At 48.3% G+C, this 27,053-nt stretch overlaps 1 protein-coding gene and 1 long non-coding RNA gene across 5 annotated transcripts; one reads left to right on the plus strand and one right to left on the minus strand.

The window, feature by feature from the left end:
- ARL3 (ARF like GTPase 3) lies at positions 1-26,969 on the minus strand. Of its 2 annotated transcripts, none has more exons than XM_015867191.3 (6): positions 26,926-26,969; positions 18,743-18,886; positions 17,815-17,931; positions 13,375-13,425; positions 11,181-11,366; positions 1-3,591 (listed from the first exon to the last, which is right to left on the minus strand). In XM_015867191.3, exons 1-6 carry the CDS (start codon positions 26,926-26,928, stop codon positions 3,544-3,546), a joined length of 549 nt encoding a protein of 182 aa, XP_015722677.1. In that variant the 5' UTR covers positions 26,929-26,969; the 3' UTR covers positions 1-3,543. The 2 variants fall into 2 exon arrangements, with proteins under 2 accessions (XP_015722677.1, XP_085410791.1); XM_085554665.1 differs by lacking the exon at positions 1-3,591 and adding an exon at positions 5,015-5,976.
- Positions 5,525-23,115, plus strand: LOC107316075 (uncharacterized). 3 transcript variants are annotated; one of them, XR_014948727.1, is made up of 3 exons: positions 5,525-5,663; positions 16,850-16,964; positions 22,978-23,115. It is a non-coding gene; the product is annotated as an uncharacterized LOC107316075 (long non-coding RNA). The 3 variants fall into 3 exon arrangements; XR_014948729.1 differs by lacking the exon at positions 22,978-23,115 and adding an exon at positions 17,364-17,487; XR_014948728.1 differs by lacking the exon at positions 22,978-23,115 and adding an exon at positions 17,364-17,486 and having other exon boundaries at positions 16,850-16,968.
- Positions 26,970-27,053: the final 84 nt, after the last annotated feature.

Here is a 27,053-nt window from a genome sequence, read left to right on the forward strand (position 1 = left end):
TTTGTCTTTCTACTAAATTGTACTGGTTTATTTTATTTTGACAAAGACATCTAAACCACACACCGAGTACCAACATGAGCAGATATTGCAAATACCCCTTTTTGGTGGAATTCAGAACATAAAAGAAAGAGCTTGTGTGGGCCCGGCCGCAGCAGGACCGCGATGGAAGGGGCAGCGCAGGAGAGGCCTCACCCCACTGCAGTCAGCCAACGCCGTCTGCTGAGCAGGTACAGCTCTGATGGAGAAAAACACCTCTGTCTCACAAGGGGAGCTACTGGGGCGTGGGGAAGAACACAAGGGCAAGGAGAGAAATTCTCCATCGGAGCCAACCGGGGAGGTGGGCTGTGGGCACGAGTCCCTGCTTCAAACATCACAGCCCCATTTCCTGCCGTGCCCTTGGAGAATTTCACTTCTCCATCATCTTTCCCCTCCAGAGAACACCAATGGGCAGGAGAGGCGTCTTTAATCTATCGCAAAGGTAAAACCAGATTTAATGATGTGAAAGTGAAGCACGACAGCCTCCCCCTGGGAAGGGAATTAACCCTTGTGACAGACTCCTCGTGCCCGGGCTGGGCTTGGCCATCGCTCAGAGCTTTAAATCAGGCCGCTGCCTGCCTGGCAGAGGGGCTCTCATTCAAGCGAAGGCATTGAGCTTGCAGCGAGCCTCGCTGGGTGGAATTTAATGGGCTGTGTTATGCGGGAGGTCAGGAGAGAGGAACATAATGGCCCCTTCTGGCTTTAAAAATCTATGAATCGATGCAATGCGCGGCAGAGCTCCACCCATACCAATGAGATGGTTTGCTTTCCTCGGCTGTTACTTCAAAGAGGGCAAAGCAGAGATGTGGAAGGACAAAGCCTCCTCAGGACATCAGCATGAAGCTGAAGGGTCAGGAGGCAGAGGGGCAGCGTCCCTGTTCCCAGCTCCACAGGTGGTACAGAACCGGGTGCTGCTGGGGGCAGAGCGGCAGGTGAGCAGAACCCCACATCCCTTCACATTTCCACCAGGTCAGTACACAGAGCTTACAGTACAGAGAACATTTATGGCCATTGCTGCGAGATGATTTACTTCAGTCATTGTAACCCTCCACCTCCATCCTCCCAGGTAGACCACATTCATCTACCAGATGACGGGTGAAGCTCTGGCTGGAGCAGGACCAAGCAAGCAGGATGTGTGCAAGCATAAGGAACGAGCCAGCAAACGCTTCTGGATCCTGAGTTCAGTAAGGCAATTTTTCCTTCCAAACTGGAGCGAGAGTAAATTTACAGCATTTTATACACGCTTCCAAGTGTAACTAAAGAAATAGCAGGGAGCGGGGCAGCACCCAGCTCTGCAGCCCTGTAGGTGAGGAGGGCTCTCTTCTGCCCCGAGGGGGGTTTTGCTTTGTCCTGATGGGGCAGAGGAGAGGAGCCAAAGCATGTCACACAGCACCCAGTGCACAGTGATGGCCAACGCAAAGCCTGGGAGTACAGCCCACAGCCCAAAGCGCGCCTTCCAGAAGGGGCTGCAACGCTTTACAGCACTTTCATCAGGCAAATATGTGGATAGAGAGGAAAAGGGGACCTCTCAGACATGTGCTGGGATACATTTCTCCTCCTTTGGCTCCAGAAACACGAGGGCTCAGCTTCCTGGGGCTCCCCATGAGCTAACACAGTTGCTCTGTTTAAATGAACATCCCTCCTCACGACTCCTTGCTCAACGCACGCCAACTGGAAGCGTGTCACTTCTTTGTGTCATTAGCTATTGCCTAACAGCTCGATGGAGCCTTTGCTCCCCTCCCAGCCCTGCTTTTTGCAGCAGGCTGCATCACTCTGTCTGCACGTCCTGCCTGGGCTGCAGACAGATGCACTCAGGGTGCTGACTCACAGACGCAGGCAGATTACATTCGGATTGCTGCAGCAGTTGCTGTCCCAGCTGTCCCTCTGCCCCCAGCCACAGCAACGACAGCTGAACTACGCGCAGCCCAAACTCTGAACCATCCCGATGTACGGGGGGGACCTGGAAGCTGCCCGAGATGATTTCAATCTGCTGGGCTGTAACACGGAGGTGGCTTCACGCGCAGTGCAGATGTTTCTGCCGTGAGCTGGAGATGTCCTGGGGAAGGGACGAGCGAGGCGGGGAGCTCCGGGGGTGTCAGCAGCCGCCTGGCTCCATGAGTCAGCTCGCTGGCGCGTGGTGAAGCCACATGCTGCAGGACACACAGCTCGCCCCGTGCTGCCAGCCTGCGAGAGGTGGAAGGGGTAAGGCGGTCCCTGGCCTTTCGCAGGCAGGCAGCAAACAAAGCTGGCAAGCAGGGCAGTGGGATTATTTTACCATCTGTGCATTAGAAACTGGCCCAGGAGTCACCAAGCTCGCTTCAACAGGACGTGGCTGCTTTGGCGCGCTAAGTGACTCCTGTCCGCCGTCAGCTGGGGATAGATTTGAATCACGGACAAGGAGGTGGAAAAAAGCTTTTGCTTTTCTATCTCAGCAACCACGTCCTTCTGCAGGAAAGGCAGTTCAGGGCAGAACAAGCCCTGGCTATAAAGAGCATTTCCCATCTGCTGTTGCAGGCTCCTCACCTCCACCCGGATGAGCTGCAGCTGGCAGCGGGGCTGGGCACCTCCAAGCAGGGCTGCTGAGGAGGGTGGGAGTGGGTTTTGCACACTGCAGAAAGGAAGCCTGGGACCCGGTATCTCATTCTAGAAAGTAATCACGGACTTAATTGCATTTTGCTGCGGAGTTGCCTTAACATCAAGGGAAAATCAACAGGGATTGTTCAACATCAAGACTAATCTCGCATATGGAGCTTACTGAACACAGGAACCACGTTTTTGCTGGCTCAAGGTGAAACGCTGGGCTAAATTCTCCTTCAGCTGCGAGAAAAGCCCCAGGCACGCTCATCCTGCATTATTCCAATTGTAAAGAGCTTCAATTATACACACATAACCCTCTTCCTTCTACGGCAGCGTCGCAATGTAACAGTGTCTCGTTATGATCAAACTCCTCTTTTATGGCTATAGGAATATGCTGAAGTCTTCTACCCTCATTACACAAATGACTTCTTATCAGGTTTTTTTTAAGAAACTACCCACAATTGGTAACAAAACCACGTTTTATCTGTCACTGAGGAAAAGCTGTGACTGACACCTGAGCGTGTCCTCAGCAACTGCAAGCCTGCACGGATAGGGCAGCTCCTATGCATTTAAGCAACTACAGTAACTCACCACTCCCTCTGCTTCACACTGAATCAGTCTTGCTTCTGCTTACAAATCTGCTGGCTAATCAGACATTTAATACTATTTATGCATAGGGAGGAAATATATAATTCCTTTATTGGGATAAAAAACCGATACTAAAGAGCAGGTCAGGTTCCAAATCCAGCAGTAGGTTTTAACCGATGTTGTTCCCTTTTTTTTCTCTCTCTCTTTTTTTTTTTTTTTCTCTTTTAACAGCTGTAGCTGTGCACAGATGGAAAAACATTTGGTCAGAAAGCAGCAAATTAGTGTTTTCAGGCTAGAATTCTGCTCCCACCGCTCCTCCATTTCCATGCAGCTCAGAGCGCTTTATTTCTTCTTTGCATTGACATTTTTGCACACCCAATTCATGCCGTCCTTTAGACAGAGAAAGGCAGTGTTAGTCAAGGGAAGGGAAAGCGAATCTCCAGCCCTCCTCTGCCCCATACCTGTGCTCTGCACCCAAAACCACCATGCGTAAAAGCAAGCGCTTCATTGCTCGGTTATCAGAACCTTCTTCTGACCATAAAAAGTATCATCTCATCCTGTCACTATGCCTCAGTCCTTCAAGGAAGGATCACGTTGCAGTTAAGGTATGTCAGCAGCAGATCGAGGCTCAATTCTGGGTTCGGATCATTTGTGTAACCTTGGCCATGCCACCTTGTCTTTGAGACTATGCATTTTAAGCTGTTTGTTACACAGCCAGCTCCATATTCAGAGCGTGCCTCTAATTCTCTGCACAGCTGCGTGCCTCCTGTGTGTCCCCAGGCAAATCACATCAGCTCAGATGGACGAAAGTCCCTTTAATCACGGGATGTGGACTCTGTGCCTCTCAGGAACAGGCGCTGTGGGGTAACACAGTGGGAATGGAGGTGGTCATGTGTTAGGATGCCGACAGGCTCGTTAGGGTAAACGTGTGCAGCACTTCTTGCCATTGCAAGCAATAGGGCAGCCCTTCAGCAGTGGGTAACTGAGTGCGAGTTTCTTGCTGAGGTCCTAGAATGGGACATGCCCCTGAAGGACACAGTGATGCTTTATCCCACTCCTGTCACTTCACTGATGTGAGGCGCAGGATGCACAGTTCTCATATTGGTGTCCCAGAAAACCCACCTCTATCCTACCTACAAGGCATTGCTGGTGCCACGGTCAGAAAGAAGGCAGGTAGGATGGGACATGGTTGTGCTTGTAAATTGGGTGAAAGCCATTCTGGATCTCTGGAAGGATTTCAGTGCATTATGTTCAATGGTCAACATGCTGTGTTAAAGAATAAACAAGCCCAGTTTGTGCTGGCTGCATGTGGGGCCCAGTACTAATAACACTGCTACCTCAAACCTGGGGGAGGGCTGCTGCCTCCAGTTCCATTTATTTATCTCCACAGCAGAGATCGGCGTAAAACAAATTGTCTGAAATCCTCAGAGCAAATGGGAAAAGACGAGAAGTAGATTCATTTTAAGGCCCAGTAGCTTTGTGTCTTCCCCTTTCAATAACACCGATAACCTAGGTGTAAAACATGTAATGCCTTAAGCAATCAATAGCGCGGTTTAAAGCTTATCACTTTAGAGAGAGAGGGAGCCAGCCGTTCCCAGCCAGAGGAATGCCAGGGCTTAACAATGGGGCTGGGAAGAGAGGTGTCAAGCCTTTGGCTCCATTGTGTGCTTTAGAAATGCGCATGATTGCCTGCAAAGAGTGAAAATAAATAAATAACTAAAAATGCTCCCACAATGATTTCAGCTTCCCCTGCCTCGGAAGCAATAATCACATTTGCACACATCATGGCATACAAGGCAAGCAGAGCTCCTCATTCATTTTGAATGTAGGTTTATTTGCTGAACCAGAACAGCTGAGACAGCTTAAAGTAATAAATATCAGCTGACACCCTCTGCTATTCAGCACAGTAATCTCAGAAACAATACATCACTGCAAAACAACAAACACCCATCCTATCTTCTACCTAATCTGACCACAACCTGAATTCACAGTGATTAAAACTCTGCCTGCTGCCATCGGGGGAGCTCGGGAAGGGGAAAGACAGGCCGTTTTAGCACCAGCGTGGTGAGGGTCATAAAGCAGAGTTTATGATGGGATTTACCGTGGCTGGGAGCCTGGCTGCATCAAGCATATAATGAGGGCAAAAGAATGACATAGCAAAATGCAAGAGGAAAGGTGAACTCCAAACAGGCTTGAAATACGTAAGTAGGTCGCTGAACTTTTAAAGCAGGAATTGATTTTAAAACTCTCTTCTGGCATAAGATAATTGACAGGAAAAATCACATTTAATTGTGAATATCTCCCTGCCTGACAGTGATAAAGAGAAAATGAATGCGGCCAGCTCTACATATGATCTATCTTCCTCATCTTCGGCCTCACTGCAGCTTCTGGTGCAACTTCATATTTTCTGCAGTGCCCTGAGAGCAGCAGCAAATGCAACAGAAGGCAAAGGAAACAAAAAGGTACGTCTGCAGTTTTTTTGCCTAAGGTGTGAAGTGGGACAGGGGGTTGTGAAGACAGAGAAATGGAGGGAAGCTGCTACAAACACAAAGAGCTCTGTGGGGAAAGCATGGGGGAAGGAGGAAAAGATGCTTGAAAGAGTCAAGTCCACAAGGAGTCAACTGCACTCATCTTTTGTCCCTGCATTTTCTGTCCCTATATCTGCATGCTTAAAAGATGGCTCTGTGCAGAAAGTACAGTCCCTACAGTAACATTTAGATCTTGATAGATGTCCTTGGGCTGCTTTGTTGAGACACAGCGACGTTGGCAGATATTCTGAGGATGGAGACGGATACAATATTAGTATTCCAGCCTCAAGTCAACCATGGGAAAACTTAGCCAGGGAAAGATTTCAGATCTTTCAGCTTCAGCTCTCTTAGCTCCTTAACAAGCAGCTAGTAAACTTTACCAAAGCAAAGAGAGAGAACTCCAGGGATGAGGATAATGCTCCTTGCAGAGAAATGCTGCTTAGCGCAACCCTGCCTCGCTGCAGTCACGTCTGCTGTTGCACCAGGGGAGTTGTGCTGTGACACCCTTTGGGAAAGAACTGGTAGAGCCTCCCCCAGGAGGAATGCAAAGTCCTGTTTGAGATTAGCCCACTGCTTGCTTATTCTCTGCGTTATCAGCTTTGTGGCTGTGGGAGTGAAGTAATCTGACTTCAAACACAGCAAACGAGTCCCTTCCACCCCATAAAAAAGCATCCTGATTTCTGCTCCCCTACAAGCCAGGGATCAGGCGAGGCCACAAACTTGTGACCCCTAATGTGACCTTAAGGACAGCAAAGCTTAATCCTTTCATGTAATCTTCTGTCTGCCATAACAAATTGGGTCATGCAAGTACAAAATTCTCCATCTCTAGCATTTTTGGTGTATGTTATTTTAACTGTCACTTTCTTCTTCCTCTGCACAGCCAGAGCTGTGGCTTCATTATCTGTCATTTCTTTGCTCCTCTGCTCAGCATACAGGCAGGCTTTTATAGGCTCCCACAAGTATACCATCCTTGTCTTTGCCTGGGTGCAAGCTTTTTTGTCCTCTGAGACCTTGTATCCCCAGTGCAGCCTTGTAGAGTCTCTTTTTACCCTGCTTAAAAATCACAAGACTTAGCCCTGTAATCTGGAAGTACTGCTGCTTTTCCTCATCACAAGTGGCTCTGCCTGCCCCAGGAGAGCTGCAGTAGTCAAAATTGGTTTAAAATCACATTCACAAGTAGCCCCAGAACCTTCTTAAGATGTGGGAGATCTCTGGCCAGCCTGCTGTGGCTTAGACATCTTTTAGACAAAACCTAGCTCAGAGGATATAACACAGAAGATTGCTGGGAGTTCTGCTCTGAATCTTGCCCCTGTCAAAGTGCTGAATTGCAGGACCAGCATCACGTTGGTCTTGGGCTCCACTGGGCTCCCAGTGGAGAATGGAGCCCAACAGGGAGAAGTAAGCTGTGCAGCCTACAGTCCTTTGGGCCAGACTGGCTCTGCCATAAATTAGAGTTTAGTGGCTAGTCTCATTTCCACTGGTTTTTAATAGTCTCCTGGGTGCTATTATGTTTGGGAGACTCTGGACACAATATGCTGCAGCATCGCTCTGGAGGAGATTCCTTGGGGCAGGCTGAGCTCCTGCTGCCTTGATCTGAGATTCTTGCTTCAAACAAGAAATGAGCTGCAGAGCACAGACTGGTCCAAAGTCTTGAGTCATGTTTAATATATACTGGCCCCTCAGAAGCATCTCCAGCACGAGGGCAGGCAGCTAAGCAGGGGAGTCCCTTCTGCTTTTACCTCACCCCAGCTGGCCAGGATGGAACATGTCTTCATGGATGGAACAACGTCTTCAGCTGGCACAATGCAGGATGCCAGCTGGCTTCCAGAGGGCTCTGTGTGGGGTTTCCAGTTAACCCAGCCACCTCTCTTCTGAACCTGCTCAGAACACTGCTGGGCCCCTCTTCCCGAGTCCCCAATGGTTAATTTTAAAAGAGAAGATGACAATATGGATTCCCTCCTTAATTAACAGTTTTATTAAATAACCCAATTGAAATAATAGTTAAATTCTCTAAATTTATATCATTCTATTAACCATGATCTAATCTCATTAACCTTGAAATCCCCAGTCTTAACTACCCAATTCTATACACCATGGTGCTAGCAGCTAAACTAATTAAATGACCTTCAAACTATTTCTCCTTCACGTATCGGCGTTATTTATCTTTGCTCATTGCTCTTCCTACAAGCCATCACAAGGATCTTCTCCCATGAACTCTACTCCTCCATGTGCTCGGTACTAAATATGCCACTACTCTTCTTTGTGAAATCCATTGGTGATGCCTCTGATTTTCCTCCAGCTAATGCATTCCATCAGCAGTGATGGTTAGTGTGATTGCTCTTTGGCTTTCATTCTGAATACCTGATGCTTCCACATCTTCATTTATTTTTCTGTCACTCATTGTCATTTCTCAAGGAAGTCCTTAAAGCAGTGACCTGAGCACTAGCTACACAGAGAGCTCCCGTCTGAGCCACTGGTAGACAACAGTGTACCATGATTCTCAAAATCTTCTCTCTTAATCTCATGCTCTCAACAAGCTTTTCTTTGATTCCCCTATGTTTTGAGCACATTGACTTATCAGAGTCCCAGGAATGAAGACATTCTTTATTCCTAGGCTGATCCAGTTGCACCTAAAATCATTTAGTTTAAAAGCCATCTTGGAAAACATTCTGTTCAATGAACTGCCAAGGAAAGGGAGAGCTTGGCATCCTCGCAGCCTGACTTGACAGGACTGGAGTTATGGCACAAGAGAAATATAAGGGCTCTTACTACAAAATGCAGAGACTTTGTGACTTGTCTTTTTGCAACAGTCACTTATGGAACAAGCTGCAGTATTTAGAGCAATGAGACTGGGGACGACAGTATGTTATCTGCCCTGCATCTAAATTAATTTGTCCAGATAAGCATGATGAACAACATCTATAGGGCTGCAAATACTTCAGCTCTTGTCTTCTGTTTTCTGGAAGTAAGTACGGAACTGGATTTAATTTCTCTGGCTGAGAACACTGGGCTTATATTCTGGCCAACTGAATGCATATGAAGATGCACTACACTTTGAAGAGAGGGCACAGAAAGGAAGACTGAGCAGCAGATAAGTGGGCAGGGCACTTCAGAGAGCAGCCTGCAGATCAGTTTGGAGATGAGGCATTTTTCAGAGCTCATCAACAGAAAGTGCCATCTTCTGTCATGGAGCTCTTCCACATCCAGCACTCCTCCCAGAATCTCATCTGCCATTCTACTACCCCTAAGAGTTGGACTTAGATAAAACAGAGGAGGGCCTGGAGGAAGGAAGCAGGTAGCCTGCATTTGTCTGCAGCCCTCTGAAACTGTAACCTTGCTTTCCCTATCTCGATCATGATCACATTTCTTTGAACTTCAACACTGCTGCTGCAGAACATCTCCCTCTTAAGACAGCTGCTTCAAAATGAAGATTGCAGAGTTGAAGCTTTTCACAGGTTTGGTTACAACGTAGCTTTGCAGGACACCATCTGCAATGCAACACTTACGTCTAAACGTTAGATTAAGAATTTCAAAGCTAAATATCTACTGTAATGGGTCAGGTCAATGGATGCCAAGGGACAGAACAACTAGGAACAGGGTTCTTTCTCCCAGTCTATGGCCCAGGCTGTTCCTAACTCAAAAGTTATCCCCAGATCTTGTCTGAGGAGTTCTTCTTTAGAAATTCGCTTACTATTTTTCTGAACCAATCAACCTTTGGTTGGAACCTTTGGTTTCCCCAGCATCTTCAGCCAAAGAGATCCACAACTCAATTATGCAACTAGCAATGAAGCAGCTTTTCTTTCTTTTAAATCACTGCTTTGCTAGGAACCTCCTTCCTCTAGAATGTGGGAAAAATAGCACGTAGTCTATCTGTCACTTTTGTATCTCATAAACCCCAAAGACATTCTCACTTTTTGTCCTCTCTCTCTCTTCTAAGCTGCAAATCCCGATCTATTTATTCTCCTTGTTTACAGATGTCACTCTGTACTGCTGATCATTCTCAAAATAATCTCAAAAGAAGATCCTCAAATCTCTCATACTTCCAAGCAGATGTATGGACAGTATTTTTCTAGATGGGGGTAGTTAAGTGCTGGAAGAGATTATGTAGAGAGACAGGGGAATTTCCATGCTTGGAGATACAGCTTGAATGGACAAGGCCCTCAGCAACCTCTTTTGTGCTTTCAGTTAGCTGTGTTTTAAGAGAAAGACCCTTCAACCTAATCTCTATGATTTTACTGCTGCTGAAGTCTTTTTAGATGGGAACAGAGGCAGAAAGGAATGTCGTGTTCAAGGCTGGTGCCTACCACACCTTTATTCTGTTATAGAAGAGAGTTTTCTGGAAAGTTCCTTTTCTAGTTTCTGGTAACTCCCTAGCATTTGTTTTTTCCTTTTTGGTCTTTGCTGAGCACTGAGCTGCTGTTCCCAGTGATCTGCTCTCTGAGTAATGGCAGCTAATTTAGAGCCCATCATCATATATGTCTAGTTAGAGTTGTTGTTCCTCATGTGCGTTATTTTGCGCTTGTCAGCACTGAATTTCATCTGCCATTTTACTGCCCACTCAGTACTGTGGGCTTCTGCTCTGACTTTTCATACTCAGCTTGAGATCTGGCTACCTTGAAGAGCTCTGTAGCATCTGCAAATAAGGAATTCACTGAATATGCAGCGGAGATAAATGGCTTCATGATTTTGTTTCTTTAAGTATCAGCAAAGGGAATAATCCTGACCGCTCGGATTGGGAGCGCTGCAAATATTTCATTAATTCAGGAAAGCCTAAGAGTGAAATAAACAAACCTAGGTTCCATTTACATTACAAAGAGCTACTATGCTTCAGGAACTGGCTACAGCACAGGAGCACAAGAGGCAGCTATTACACTTCAGCTCAGGAACATGGCTCAGCCCCCTGTGCAGGTCTGTGCTGTCCCACATGCTGCCATTAGAAGTGGTCTTTGCCCCACGTGCTGTTCTCCTGTTTCTCAGATCAGAAAAATTGATCGGATTTTCTCTGGCGCCTGGGTTGAGCAAAACGCCAAATGACATTAAGTAGTGAAGGTAAATCAGATTTCTAAAGTGCACACTTGTAACAGTCAAAGGGGTTAATAGTAGAAGGCGATTTGTTTTGTGAAAATGATTAACCTGACAGCAGTCTCTTTAAAATAAATCAATGTCTTCATCTGGCCCGGTCAAGGGGTCCCGGGTGGGGAGGTGAAAGCTCCCCTTTTCCAGGGACAGAGAGATCCCCAGGGCCCATGGCTGCCCCTCCCCTCCACGCAGGAGGTGAGTGAGATACGTGACCTGCTGTGAGCAGTGAGTGTTTGGCCCAGCAGTGAGTGTTTGGCCGTGCTGACCCTCCTTTGAGATGCAGCCAGTCCTGCCCCACCCTGCAGATCCACAGACAAGGATCTCTCTCTGCACATGGCCTGCTGGCACAGCGAGCCCTCTCCAGTGCCTCACCTGTACTCCTTCTCCTGAAAGAGCGGAACAAGACTGGATCTGCCAGACTCTGTCACGGATTGTGTGTAGGTTCAGTCCCTCGGCAATCTCTGAAGCAGGGGCAGCCGTCAGCAAATCCTGCTTGTTAGCGAATATGAGCACGGGGACTCCACCAAGCTTTTCTTCATCCAAAAGCTCAGCCAGCTCCTATATCATTTACAAGAGAGTAGGGTGAGGGGGAAGGCGGAGGGAGGCAAGGGAAGAAAACCTTCAGCCACCAGTGGTTGTCTCTAATTAGAAATATATTTAGGGCAAATGCTGGAAGAGCGTGTTCCAGTGTTCTTATTATATGAGAAGAAAAATGTATACAATCATCCGAGCCCAAGGTTCAAAAGCTACTTCTTCCAATTACAGGTTACAAAAATCTTCATCTTAGTCTGAAATTAGCAGTTGCCTTAAAGGCTACAGCTCTGTGTTTTACCAGTCGCTGCTCACCAGAGACCAAAATTGATGAAACAGCAACAAAACATGTAAATTGGCAGGATGAAGAATCTGTTTTAAGTTACTGCCTGACTGGCATTTGTACCTGAGCAGCCGCTGACACCAGCCCTGATATCTGCACTAATAATGACTTTCAGGGGTTTGTTCCAAGTTCCATAAACTGCAACTTGAGCAGCAGAGGACTTTTTTTCTTTTCTTTTTTTCTTTTCCCCCAGAAATGGAAATCCCACAAGAAAGTGGCAATGCTTTTGAAGGCACTGGCCAGCTGAAGACAAGCTAGGTCAGCTCTGCAAGCTGGATTTTGGCTCCATATGCACAGTACGCATTGGGTGGCATCCTGAGAAATGGGTCTGTTCATTCTAAACCAAATGACTCAAAGAGAGTCTCTCAATAGCCCAAATCTGAATCTGCAGTAGATCAGCAATGGCTGAAATACTTAATGCCTAGGGGTGTGCAATGGCCTCATGTGAAACAAGCACAGTTTCAAGTCGCTTCCCTGTGTGTAAGCGTGTGGCAAACCCAGCAGAACTTCTACCTGTAAGGTCTGCTGGCATTGCAGAGAGATGAGATTTCTGTGGGCTCCTTATTAAGCTGGAAAGGTTCTGCTCTCAGATGCTGTCCTGATATCTTTCATTCACTGACCAGAAACTTTTGGATTAAAAGAGTGCAGTCAGGGAGATGCTAAACTGCAGTGGAAATCCGATTCCATCCCCTCAAAAGCAATGTTTGGTTTGGAAACGAGGGCGAGAGAACAGAGTTATAAACAGAGTTGGCCAGGAATTTCTCAACAAAATAGGTCTTTCATCTGACACGGCTGATTTATTGAAATCAAATTACTTGTGGAAATGTGAGGGGTCCAGCCCGAGTCCACCTGACTCAGGCAAGTGCTCTACGCTTCCGCTTCCTTCCCCCCTCCCCCTTTTGCCTAATGAATATTTAATTGCTGATTATAAAACAAAATGGCATCAACAGGAGAGAAATTTCCCCTGCTCCTCCAATAACCAACGATCCTTCTGCTAGGGTGTGCCCTTGAGACTCCAGAGACAAAAGATCAAGTGCCTCCTTCAAAACAGGCAGAACAGAGGGCTTTAGGTTTAGTCCCTCACTTCTGACTCCCATTTCAAGGGGTGAATCTGCTGGCAGGTATTTTGACACACCTACACTTTCCAATTTTTATAGCATAAAGTTCAAAAGTCCTATTTTTTGTTCCATCCTGAAACACAAAACATTACAAAACATCGAAACTTTGCAGAATGGAAATCTTCTTTTCTAGCCAGTTCTAGTCACAAAGTTCCTGGGTCGTTTTTATGTTGTTCTTTTTTTTTTCAGTTACATCCAAAAGACAATCAAGTCAATATGATTTCCATTTCAACTTTGTAAATAAGGAAATAAGATTCCTAAGGGTCTTGGTTTGGCAAGGTTTAAAGGACTTAGAAAAGTTTTTGTGTTATTTTTTTTTTTTCTTTTAGTATTGGGCTCTGTTTGCTATTCTTGTATAGTTTTAATGAAAACCGTTCTATTTAAACGGAATTAGGCTACCTATTTTCCTTGTTTCACATCTACCAAAATAATCTGCATTGATGTTGAAAGGCAGGTCTCTCTTGAAATGCAAATTTCCCTCATAAACAACAAAATCATCTCCCTAAGTTTTGTGAGCAAGGGGCACTCAGAAGCACTCCGTTACTTCAAAGGAAGCTGGGCATAAGTAACTCACCTGACCTGTTTCTTCAAACCTCTTCCTATCTGCACTGTCAATGACATAGATCTGAAAAAGAAATGAGGGGAAAAAGTTACTTTTCCCAGAATACGCTCTTCCTTCGTATCATATAAATGAGCTAAGCCTAATAATTATGGTTTTGGCCACAAAGATACTTAGTATTATTTATATACCAAGTGTTGGCAAAACATCATGACGTTTAGAGAGGAACCTCCTTTTTCAAAACCAGAGGGAGTGGACAGCCATGTGGTTAGGATCAGAAAGTCACTGGCAGCAGTACTGGGGATGCTCTTACCAGCTCCGTGTTATCTGAAGAGAGTGGGAGACTGCCTGGCATCTTCACAAATGGCCACCTTACAGGCTGAAGCTGAGTACAGGATGGCAAAATGTGGGGGATCCAGGCACAGTCGTTCAAACAGTGCTGCAGTGTTGTGAATAGACCAAGCTGCTTTCTAGCAGAACATGTCACCTTCTCATAAGCCAACGTGGCATATAACGGTGCTCAGGGGACAGATGAAGTTTGAATATATTGGTGACATTGCGTTTCTGTCCTACCACGACCTCCTGGAACAGGTGGCTGGGGACAATGGCTGGATCCAGCTTGCAAGACTCTGTCTTCAGCTGTCAGCTTGTCCTTAAGGGTGGCAGAGGAGACAGGCAGCAGCTGGCTCCTGCAGTCTGACCACAGAGCTCTTCCATCTCCGCGGAGCTGGGCACCACATCTCACAGTCTATGAGGAGGTCCCAGGCAGACATCTGACCCTGGGTGAGGGTGGTTCTCTAGCCTGCAGGCTCCCAGCCTTTGTAGAGGGTCCCCACCCTCTCCAGCAGCATGCCATGTCTTGCTTTCCTCTTGTAAATGCCTCTTGCACAGGCTAAAAGGCTCTTCAAAGACCCCACTAGGTAAGGTATTAGTAAATCCAGCCACCCTTCCTCTCTCCCTCCAGCAGCACTACTGTCATTCAGAAAGCACACATAATAAACTACTAAAGAAACTGGGGTACCTCTGTGTAACATCCAAACAAGAATCATCTCATATAGGAAGGGGAAGGTTGCTGGAGCAGCAGACATGGACAGGACTGGTGATAAACACTGAGTCTTTCACTTTCAGCCCCTGCCATTCTTCATCAGTGCTGACTGAAGCTGCTGGGATGTCATCTGCATGCTCTTTGGTGGCTTACAGGGAGCAAGTGTCAGCCTGGTTTTGAGGGAATAGATGAGCACAGCACCCTGCCATCAAGATAAATGGCATCCTTGCAGGCAGTCTCAGTGCAAAACTCCATGCCTCCAGGATAGTTCTGACCAAACAGTAGGGGAAGGGAAGATCTCTAGCAGCTCTATCTACAAAACTGTAGGTACACCCTCAGTGAGCAGGGCTAGGGTTGTTTAAAATGGGATCAGATGAAAGCTGGAGAATCTGTATGCCAGCCTTGAGAAGGAGGAATCTCTTCAAGCTCACTGGCCTCTTAGCTGAGGCCTCCCTGGTCCTCCCTGTGGCTGATGCACACTGAGAGACCCTATGCATACATAGCAGGGTTGGATGCAGCTGTGCAGGGACGCTGCAGTAGTGCACGTGCCTGGTGCCACGTGATGGGGAAAAGCCCATGGGCATGCGTGACACAGCTTCTCCCTGCAGTGTGATCTCAAGCACCTGCAAAAGTACTGCATCAGCTACACCCATCCTCTCTGCCCCTCCCGAGCACCCACCCCTGTGCATCCCATTTGAGGCAGGAAGCATAGACTAGAAAGAAAGAAGATGTAGAGTGGTGGTTGTGAAACTTGATTATCATCTTTCCTCCTTCAGGACATCTCAGGGGAAGCTTAGCAACACGTGAATGCAATATTAGAGTGCTTCTTCTTAGATAGAAGCTGATACCTTACGTATTATGGTGCTTCTCTAACTGGCAAGGAAGAGTCCCATGTCACAGCCAGCTGGGCTTTCTCCTGCACCGCTCTGTTTCTTGCTAGGGAGCTATCTTGCAAGATGAGAACTGGAGACAAAGTGCTCAGGGCAAAAGCCACAAAAGCACAGCAGAGAAGGTAAAGCATGTGCAGAGTGCCTAATTCCAAACCAGAAACCACTGTGCCAAATAGCTGCAGGTGCCTGTCTGAATATGCAATCAGCCAGATATCCACACCTTATTTGCCTGGGTTAAGCTTCCAAATATCACAGGTGTGTGATGCAAGACCTAGTGCTCATTCAAAGGCACCTGCATGGATTTGAATCTGCAATCACTTCCTGCTTTTTAATGCTTTTTAAAGGGTCCTTTCTGCTTTGTGCAATATATTTTAGGAGAAGACGGAAGCAGGGGGTCCTGGGAACTGTGGTATATCTTATTTCCATCTTTCTTCTGCAGCTAGGCCCACACAAGGCTTGTTTCTGGCTCTAGTGTTTAGTAACATGGTTTGCCAGTTTGAGCAGCCCTCAAGTAGGGTATTGGAGCTTGAGAAAGAAGCTCAGGTAAGGGTGGGTGTCTCCTTTGAGTAGCAGGCCTAAACAAAACCTGGACTAAGTGAGCTGGGCAGAAATTTTGCAAGTGGTGGGGCTGGATGGGGAAATAATACAAGGGATTTGTTAGCTCAGTTTACAGAGGCATGACCTGCACCAGGTTTCATGAGGAGATGAATTACTGGCTTTAAGGGGTGCAAGAGCTGGCAGGAGAACTTGATCTCATCCTTTTTGCTGCTATCCCAGTTTTGGTGCATACTGACATGGAAATCACTGCACTAACATGCAGACTGTCCAGGACTGGCTACTAGCTGGCAAGTAGGGAGTGCAGGCTCATGTCCATATGCACATCTATTATTGCCTCTCTGAATTCACGCTGTTGCTTTTCTCCAAACTGACTCTGATTCTACCAACTATCTTACTTGTATGAAAAGAAAGGTTTCCTCTGCGTGTTGCTTTAGCTAGAGTGGGAGGAGGGCTGGGAACACAGCTGTATTCATCCTCTGTCTTTGAATTCACCTTTATTTCTACACCTCTCATGCAGCACACCCTGGGAAGGGGGGAAGACTACAGACCAGCATAGCTCACTGCTTTGCCAGCAGAGCCTCACAGGCACTGTTTTGCAGTTGCGCAGCCTCTGCAGTCTGAACAACTGCTGTAGCAAAGATCCCCTAGCTGCTGCTTTGCAGTGTTGACTTTGATTTGCAAATCTACATTCACCCCACCAGCAGCTGCAGAGCTCAGACCCAGTGGGCATGATAGAACTGCAGCCATGCCACATTTTCTTGACGTTCACAGAAGGGTATATGTAGTTTGTCCTGCTAGTTTTTCAAACATACAATTTCTCTTTATAAAGATATCACCATTACTCCCTGAAAAAGCAGCCACTCAGGTTTATGCCACGCTGGTTGCCTTGAAACATCTGATTACAAATTAGCAATGGATAAAGAGGCTCCGCAGAAGAGACTAGGGGACTTTTTACACCTATTTAAACAACTTACTCATTTGGACAATGTTTTCTAAGCCTGCAGGTACAGCCAGGCCCTTCAGGACCCCGATGTGAGCCTCGGAGCAAAGAGCCCTACTCCTAGTTGCACTGATCCTCACTGTGGAAATGAACTGAAGCTCCCAGCAAGTCAGTGAGTATGTATGTGTGTGTGAGACAGAAGGGAGGAAGGGCGTCTTTCAGAGAGAGCTTCCTGCTTTCCCATGGGAGCCTGCAGACCTTGCTTAGAATGGCTTTTTCTCTGCTCCCACTGGCAACAGTGCTTAGCAGGGGGGTGGGCATGAAGCCCCCAGACTGTCTCCATCCTGCCACGTGTGGCTGCATGTTAGAGGTGCTCTTTGAAACTAGTCAGGATAGCACTTAGAAGGTCCCAGGGTAACGTGCTCTGGCATGGTCCCACAGTGTAATTATAATGGTAGTCAACTGTAGCTAATTGTAAGGTAACTGCAGCTAAGATGTCAAAAACATTAAAGGACAGTGTAATGATGAAAGGACCAAAGGAAAAGACAAGGGGTCTCTCTGTGTCCCTCAGCCAGAAGCCTTCTTGTCTGATGCCAGACACAACGTTTAACTCTTCTGTGCCTCGGTTTCCCCAACTGTGAAAAAGGCTCCATACTGACCTACATGAGGTTTAAATCGCTCATACCCATGACAGGCTTTCGGAGTCTCCAGTGAAAAGAGCCATAGATGGGCAAACTACAGGCTATTGATGTTTGCTTTTTTGAAAGAGCCTGAGATGAGAAGAAAGGAACTGGCCACAGCCAGCACCATCCCGTGGAAGCAAAAACATACAACTGAATGGCTTCTCCAAACATCACTGTATTTTTCTTAGCGTACCCAACCAATCTTGCCATTTCACTTGGAATAACTCCTGTTATGATGGCAATGGTGTTGCTGAGAACTGGGACATTACACTACTTGTTCCTTTCTGGCCAAGACCATGGATTACATGAAGATAACATTCAACTGCAACCAATACTTACAAGGATATCAGTGTTTTCAAAATAGTTCCTCCAGTACGGCCTGATCTTCCTCTGTCCGCCTATGTCCCATACGTTCAGCTTGAAGCCTTGAGACTGTACGCTTTTGATGTTAAAGCCCTGGAAAGAGCAGAAACAAAGGCACATAGAGCATAAACCTGAATGGCTGGATCAGATTCACAGGCAGACATTAGCACCCTATATATCCCATGCCTGCACCATGCTGTGAGATGGGCCAGGCAGCCATAAAGATGGATCGGCTGCGGGAGAGGCACTGGTGAAAATGAACAGCCACTAAACCATCAGCTGGCCTGTGTTCCTGGGCCAAGGGTTGATGCTGTCATGGCTACGGAAACATATGATGCAGTTAGTACCCTGGAAAGGCTCAGCAGGGTGGGTGCAGGAAGAGGTGGGAGAGCTGCAGATAAGGAGAAAACAAGGGCACTGTGAGAAGCAGGACTGAGCTTGTGAAAGCTGAGTAGAGAGTCCCAGCTCACGTGAAGCCAGAGGTCTCAGCTCAATTCGACACAACGCAACTAATGCCAGGCTTAAAAGAGCAACAGCTGCATGTCTGAAGGGTCCATTTCATCAATTAAAGCACCAACTGAAAGGGCATTCAAGTAGAAAAACAGGATGTGGCGTGGGCTGGCAACGTGCTGCCGCAACACTCAGGGGACTGGGACTTGGAATTAGGGTGTTGGGGCTGGGAGCTTTGCAAGGCAGCTACAGGGTGGGGGGAAGCATCTCCCATAGCTCTCTAGCAACCTCCTCTGGTCAACACAGGAGCAATGCTGCAGCATTTCTGATGGGTGACATCTATCTCCCCAACCCTGATGCTCCAAGAAAGGGGGCCAGAGGTACCAGAGAGGGAACGATGGAATATGCAGGATGTTTGGAGTTGGCTGGATGTAAGACAAAAGGCCTTCCTCACCTGTGTTGGTGTGATGTGGCTTATGTCCTCAGACGCCAGCTGTTTCAGGAGTGTGGTCTTGCCTGCATTATCCAGCCCCAAGAGGAGGATCCTCACCTCCTGGTCTGGGGTGCTTTTCAGTTTACGCAGGATTGACAGTAAACCCTAAATTAGCAAGAGAGACTGTAGTTGTTATTTCCCTCTGACTTTCCCCACCAGGCCGAGCGACCCATCCCTTAAAACAGGTTCTGTTCAGTGCTGGATCCCAGGACAGACTGAACCCCTACCCTCTTCCTTTCCTACTTTTCCCCCTCCCTGCAATTCTCCTTCATCTCCAAGAGCATCAGTGAGGTCTCAGGCAGCACAAATGCCACTCAGTGGGATGCACCACTGACTGCATCGCTCATGTCACACAGCTGTTTGGCACTGCCTAAGCCAGGAAGGCAGTGCCTAAGGATATTACATGTAGGAGCTGCAAACCAAGTCCTTGCGAGCTCTTCATTATCTTTATCAGAGGGAAAACCCCATTAATTTAATCTCCCTCCTAGTTAACTGTAGGTTACGGCACACCTGACATCAGTTCTTTTCATAGTAACTCCCTGATCATCTCAAACCCCGTTTATCTGTCTAAAACATGCTGGACCCATGGGGCACGTGCAGTTCTGATTCTCAGGATGTAGCACTTAACAGCTATCTCAGATCACCACACGTCCTCGCTAAGAAAAGCACAGTGGATTTCAGTCATTAGCCAGGCTCAGCTCTCTGAGCTGACAGTATCACTCAGGATTAGGAAACAGAATATGCAGGTCAGCTCATTTACAACTGTGCACGTTACAGCAGCACACCCAAGCTTTTGTCAGAGACCTGCACCTTTCTGAAATGGATGGAAAACGGTCCAGATCCTGACGTGCAACCACAAGGAGCAAATCACCCTGCTTCCATCTGGACCTCAGCCCCGCAGGAGAAGGGCTGAGATGCATGGATGCTCCTGCAACTTGTTTGCCTAGGAAAAATGCACCCACAGCTCCTTCTGGAGCCTTTGGGATCCTGCTCAGCCTCCTACAGACCACTGCCATGTCTCAAAGGGCAATCATGAGAATGAAGTTCAGATATCAGCACAAGCCTGGGCTGCAGGGGCCCACCTCTCGAGCAGTTTTGTTCTCCCATTTGCAAAACAGAGACAACAAGGGCAAAATTAGCTAAATGTCACAAAGTGCTTTGTTGCTAAGAGGAACTGCGCCCTCTAAGTATTCCTGCTGGGAGCTGAGGACTATCTGAGCCATGAAGGTTGCTCCTCATCCCCTCCAGATCACAACAATCAGAAGCCTGTCCTCAGGATGAAGGGCTGCAGAGTTGCTGTGCTGCTGCTGCACAAAGTGCAGTTTGGAAAGGACGTGGCACTACCCGTCATGATGTCAAAGCTTTCATTGCACAGTGTGAAAATACACCAGACCCAAACACAGGTTAGACTTGATCCATGCCCTCCAAGCATTTTGGATTTGGAAGTAATCTGTTGGCTATCTATGTAATTAACAGATGAAGCTCACAAATACATGATGCAAAAGAAGAGGAGGAACTTACTGAAACTGTTTGATGGATATTTGTAGAATGCTGCGTGGCTGCCATTGTGACTGCACTTTTGTGGAAAGCTGAGGGTCAGAAATTCAGAGCTTGTGCAATGAAAGTTCGTGAAGTGAAATCTTACCCTGCCCCTTGGGCTGCATCACCTGCACCATAAACAGGCTGCTACACACCTGGGAGGCCAGGCCCAGCTCAAGGTGCTAATGGGGAGCAGGCTCTGCTTGCTGGTGGTCAATGCCCGCATGCACCGCCTGCAGCCCAGGCTGTGACACCCCGTGCCAAGGCCGGGTGCCCACAGCTGGCTCTGTGCGGCTGCAGCAGGTTTTTTCACCTGCAGTCAGATTTATGGCTGCATTTGTTGGCCTTTAAATACACAGAGCTCAGCTCCCCATGAGAGCAGGAACTCTAAAATTCACACGTTCTACCCCCTTCCCAGGAAGGGCTGTGAATTTCCCATTCCTACAGGCTGACCCAAGCCAACACAGACCCATCAAAGCGCCGCTGCCGACTTCAGAGGGCTCTGAACCAGGCCCCATTATTTCAGTTTATTGCTCATGGTTAAAAAAAGAAGTTGTTGCAATGCTAATCCTATTCGCAGCACTGCTAAGAGTGGAGCGGTGCATCCCAGAGCAGATCAGGATTAGGAGCTGCTATGTTTCAGAATTCAACTCCGAAACAGCGAGCGCAAAGCAATGTATTACCAAGTATTGCTTATCTACCAGGGAGCAATTCCCAGGGGTCGGGAAAAGGAACTGTTGTAAATGTTAATAGAGCTGCTCCCATTGTAGACGGATGCTATTTCTGGGCCAGTATGACAGCCTACAAGAGAATGATCAGCATCGCTCCATATTCTGCTGGAGTGACACCGCTGCACGGCTGATCGCAGGATTATCTGGGGTAGCCAATGGACAGGAGGATATTTATAGAAATAAAAGTATTCTCTAAGGTATAAAGTAAGCTGATTTAAAAGGCTGGAAGACAAGCAGGCCAACACAGAGAGGTGGACTCTATCTCAGTAACCGCCAGCATAGGTTACATGGTTTGTGTACACAACTTGAATTAAGAGCCAAGTAATAGCCCAGGCTACTGCAATTGTTAGTATTTTGTAAATATTATTACCTACTGGCACCCAGCATTTTCTCCCTAATTAGTGAATACTTAAGGTTAAGTAATGCTGGGCACAGACTGGTTTCTAATATCCTTCCTATTTTTTTTTAATTGGTGTAGTGAGCAGTTAGGAAGACAAAAAGCATTTCCTGACAGCTTGGTAGTCTGGAAAAAAATAACTAAGCTGAGTTGCTTGCAGCATGCAGGTACTACAAGGGACAAGCAACCCTCCCTGCACACATGCTACTGGATTAGCACCTCTGTGCTTGCAGACACGGCGCTGAAACCAACTTGGCCCAATGAGAGACAGGAAACAGCCACTTGATATCCATGGCAGATACAAGGTAAAAAAGCCACCAAATGGGAAAATGTGGTGCAAAGAGGAGACTCAAGTGCCAAGGGAGAGGAGCAAGGCCTTGAGGCGGTGCTGCAACCAAACGTACCCTAAGCAAGGAGGGAGCACAGGTGGGGTAAGGAGCAGGACGGGTCCTGGCAGAGGAGCTGCAGGGATGGCAGCAGGATTGCAAGGGCAGCACGGCATCTGCACAGACTGAGCAGACTGCGGCATCTGTAACAGAGAAGGGAACTGCAGATGCTGTTTGGGTAATGACAGCACAGCATGGCAGCGCGTGCAGCCTTTGGAGAAGGGCAGCCATAGGGAGCAACTCAAGGCAGGGCATGGCCAGCCAGCGACTGCCACTTGGTCATCTCAGGGTTAAGCAAACTATGTGTTCTATGTCAGGTTGGCTCGTTTAAAAACATCATTATCCTTGGTGGAGAGGGCTTTCTTTACAAGCACTGTGAGGAGACAGACTGATGGGGTCAGCAACAAGAAGACGGCATTTTCCAGACAGTGAGTGGGGACATAGGAAAAGAAAAAAAGACTCCTGACAATTACTGTGAAATCAGAGCGGGGCTTTAAATTCAGAGATGCAACTAAATGGGTAAGTGCACTCATAAACACGTTGAGCATGAAAGGGAAGCTAACCATCTTATTAGCATCCTTCTGAAAACAGGGATGTGCGGTTTTATGAAAGCCTATCATTGCTAGGTTTAAAATACCCACTGAATTATCGAAGGACGTTCAGTTATAGCTGCATGCAGTAATCCTGCTCTCCTTAAAAAAAGAAAATACAGACATATATAAAAATACGGTGACATTTATAGTCCTAGCTAAGGCTTTTGTGGGTTTATTCAGCTTTAAATCCAGGCTGTAGATGGGCCTTTTGAACTAGTTGATGCATGTAACTACATCCTGTACCACAGAAGCCGCCGAAAGGAAGATTCGCTTTATAGGCCAAAACAAAAATTGGTTTGGGACAAACAGAGCATTGAGATAATCTGTTTAAATATTGTATCAGATTGGCAATACAAGACCATAACGGAAAGAGCAATTTCCCCTCGTACTGAGGGCAGGACACACAGGGCATGGATAAAGCTCAGCCCGCAAGCCACGGCACAGCACAGTTGATTCCTATTAGGCAAGAAAAGTAAATGTATTCTGTTTAACTTTATTAACCGCAAAGCTCAGATAATGAATTTTAAACAAAACCATCCTCCGTCACCAGCAATCTCTTATCTCGTGGATGTGGGCATTCAGCTGAAATGGAATCCATTCACCGAGACACACCACGGCCACAAGCCCTGTGCCTCTCTAGCCACTGTGATTGCATAGCCCACCCCCTCCCTACCCAGGCTCCCCCTGCCATGGCCGTGGGTCAGACCTTCACCTCCTGGCCCTTTCCAGCCAGCTCATGAGACACGGAGGTGCCGGTTCCATTCCCCAGCAGCACACAGTGTCTCTCTCTGTCCTCTAGCAGCCCCTCTGTGCCTCCCCTACAACCGTGGGAGAAACTTCACCCAACACCCACAAAGCGGCCCACGATTCTCTTGCTAATTCTGCCTCTGCCACACCTACAGTCCTCCAGGAGGTTCTGGCAATGAAGGGGCCAAGTTCAAACCTGCCTCGAATTCACTCTCCTCCTATCGCTCTGTTATCTCTCGCCACGGAGGGGGAACGTCTCCTTGTTCTGCGCCCCGAGCACAGCACAGCCCTGCTCACCACCGACTTTCAGCAAGCAATGCAGCAGCAGTTCACCATTTCTAAATAGATGAAGGCAGTGGGGACAAGCGGTGCTTGGGGAAGGACAAGAGGTTTTGCTGAGCCCAATCTCCTGCTTTCAGCAGTGGATGTTTGAGGCTCCATTGGCAGTTCAGAGTGTGGATCTGCACATACGGAGCTGGAGGAGGGGAGCGGGCCTGACAACTGCACTGATTAGCTGGTGCCCTGAAGAATGACGTTTGATTACCTTTATCTTCGGCTGCAGAACTGCAAATGTCACTAATGGTCATAAAATCACCCAGCCTTTTTCAAAACACAACCGAAGTAAATTAATCTATTGAGCACGGTTTATTCAATACTTCTTACTCTGGCAGAACTCCCAACGAAATCATTTGCTTGCTGCATGTCTCCACCATATGGTGTCATTCAATGCAGACTTTCTTTTCTGTGCTGAAATCCCACATTTATTGGAGCCGAGTCACCTACAGAGCTCTTCCAGCTCAAACCTACTAACACAGTTTTCTGTCAAAGAGGTCACACGGCACTCGCTCTCTCGGTGCATTAACCAACACCAGCATGACTTCTTTCATAATTAAAATCAAACTCCTCTGCTCTTTGCAGACTTCAAGGAAGCGCTCTGCCCTGTGCATGGCATTGCTGATGCCTGCCGCTTTGTCTCCCCTTCAGCGGTGCAGTACTTGGAAACCTCCTCCAGTTGTTGGTATGCTGCACTCCCTGCACATCGTTTCCCATAAAGCTATCGCACAACCAGTAAATAAATGAAAGATGTGTGATGTGCAGCTCTGCTAGGAAACTGGAGCAGCAGAGCACTGCTATAGCTTTGGAAAATGGTTTGTTTTAATGGGGTCGGTTGGGTACAGCCTCCGTGTCAGACAAGGGGCAAAGGGAATATTCTGAGCAGTACAGGCAGCAACACTTGCTGCTTTTGTTACAACTGGGAGCTCGAGGCCAGGAGGAAGATGTTTGACTACACGTTTTGCTATGTCGGTCCTTCATTCTCTGACCAAGATCTGCCTGGTGTCATCCAACCGCTCCGTGACTCAGTTTCCTTGGCTGCACAGTGGGGCCACGCATTGACAGGCCTGGATTGATGCAGCAATGTCATCTTCAGTCAACAGCTTTAGAAGAATTCAGGTCGTCCCCCAGCCCTGCTACCCATCAGCAACAACCATCTCACTTGGTGTAGACAAGCAGGACGCAAGCTCTGCTTCACACAGCACTTCCACAACTCTTGAAGGCTGCTCACCCTTTCATGTAACATCTCCCTTCACTCTTGCTGTGAGCCCAGCACACGTGCTGCTCAACCGAGCCAAAGCCTTCAGCGCCACGCATCTCTCATGCTATGCATTTTTATGGCTCATCTTTCCCTCTGTGCTCCACCTACGACCTTCCAGCACCCCTGCCTCACAGCTGTGAGAAATGCTGGTATGCTCTGCAGAACAAGACACTTCCCCTCTGCGCTTACTTGGATGAGCACTGAAATAATTTAAACATCAGCATTAACCATCTTACCACTGGAATGGGAGCAAGCAGAACTGCTGCCCAGCCCAGCCAGTCCTTTACCCACACCACTTGAGAGGCTGCAACTCCAAGAACTCTCAGAAATGAAAAAAGGAAGCATTAAAATGCTGTAGCAAATAACACAAGCACTGGAAAACACCCAGTCCACCCTCCCCGTGCACAAAGCGCTCACATAACAACAGCCAGATCCCAGACTACACCAGTTTATCAGGACATCACAAAGCAGAAGAGCAGATTTGGCTGGTAGCAGCTGCAGGCCAAATGTGTCCCACAAAGCATGGCGCTGCTGGAGGCAGCTGCCTTCATCTCCACAGCAGATGTCCATCCTGTGATGGCTTTGGTGCCTGGTGTGACAAACTCCATCATCGCCTGATCTAAAATACAGCAGGTCTCACAGTCTTTATCTCAATCTCTTTCTCTGTGGCACGGCAGGTGGGGATGCAGCTAGCATTAACTCAGCAAAGATGAGGAGCTGCCTTTGCTGTTCTCACTTATGCCTCCTCCTGTGCTTTAATACAGCTTGAATCCAGGGGGCTCCTGGACAAAACACAGCTTTGCCCTACAGAAGCTCTTTCCGACATGACCATTTCCTTCAGCCTGGGCTCTCTGCACATGCTGTACCCCAACCACCCCTCTGCTGATCCCCACTCATCCTTTCCTGACAGTCCTTGACAGATTCCACCAGCATCTCCCATCCCACCCCAACTACTGCAGCATCCAGCACCCAAGTCTATCACTCAGCCCCACCCTAACCTGATACAGGCAACATTTCACCCTCACCACACATCTGTCTCCCAGCGATGCCCTCTGTCCTTACCAGACCCTTCACAGTGAGGCTCCAGTTCCTCTCAGTGAACACTGCTCCCCATCAAATACTTTGTTTCCACACTCGAGCATTCCCTTCCCTTCTGGTTCGTCTCTTTCTCTCACTAGCACCAAAGTTCCTCTACTCCTTCCCACAATGAGTTCTTCTCTCTTCAGCCTGTGCTGTTCCCATTTCCTCAGCCCATGGCAGAAAACCCAAGAGCACCCAAATCCCATCACCCTATTCTAGCCAGCCAACAGTGACTGGCACGGTACAGCGATCCCCCAAACTGGTCATCCCACCCTGGTCTCTCCCAGTCCCTGGGCAGTGTCACAGCTCCTTCACCCAGGCTTCTTTGCCAAGACTCCCCTTTTAAGGCCATTTATCAACAGCCCTTCCAACTCCGCATGCCCTCCTGGAGCTCCCTCGACTTCTGCAGCCCCCAGGAACCAGCACAGGACGGATGGGTTGGAACGGATCTTAAAGCCCACCCAGGGCCCCATCCAAGCTGGCCTTGAATTCCTCCAGGGATGGGGAAGCCTTCTCTGGGAAGGCCACACTGAAGCCATACTGAACAGCCGAGTTCTCCAGGCCGAACACGCGCAGCCCCTCAGCCTGTCTCCATAGGAGAAGTGCTCCATCCCTCTGAGCATCCTTGTGGTGCACTCCAACATCCCATGTCTTGTGCTGTGGCCATCACCACCACCATCACCACCACCACCACCACCACCCCCCCTTCCCCCTGGCTGCCCTGTCCATGGTCCTTCCCCGGTCACAGCTCCCCCAGCACTCGGTGTTTGGTCGCTGCCCCCATCACTGCCGTGTCCCTTCAGTCCATCCTCCCTTCCATCTCCCCTGGGGCCAACGGTGCCTCTGCGGCTCCGCTTCCCACCGGCTCCGCTTCCCCCCGACCCCACGCATCCCCCCACGCCCCGACCGTCGGGCCGGACGCCCCAAGGGCCGAGCGATCTCCTCCGACCCGACCCACGCGGCCCGTCCCTGCCCACCCAGTCTCCCCCGTCTCCCCCATGTCCCCGATCTCGCCCCGTTCCCCCCCATGTCCCCTGTTTCCCTCCAGGCCCGGCCCGCCGCCCCCGCCCCGCTCACCATCCTCTACGCGGCAGCGGGGTTACCATGGGCAACTGCGTCACACACACGCCGCCGCTACGTCGCACGTCACCGCTTCCCGCCGGACGTACGGAACGCGCGCGCGGGGCCCGCGGGAGGGGGCGGGG

This window comes from Coturnix japonica, chromosome 8 (genome assembly GCF_054131305.1).
Source record: "Coturnix japonica strain WE chromosome 8, WE-NBRP24, whole genome shotgun sequence".
Taxonomy (NCBI): domain Eukaryota; kingdom Metazoa; phylum Chordata; class Aves; order Galliformes; family Phasianidae; genus Coturnix; species Coturnix japonica.

Excerpts from the sequence above, each read along its gene's own strand:
- ARL3 (XM_085554665.1), bottom strand. Across the intron at positions 17,932-18,742 it reads GCCACATCACACCAACACAG|GGCTTTAACATCAAAAGCGT; the intron begins GTGAGGAAGGCC and ends TGCTCTTTCCAG. Across the intron at positions 13,426-17,814 it reads TTGAAAACACTGATATCCTT|ATCTATGTCATTGACAGTGC; the intron begins GTAAGTATTGGT and ends TTTCTTTTTCAG.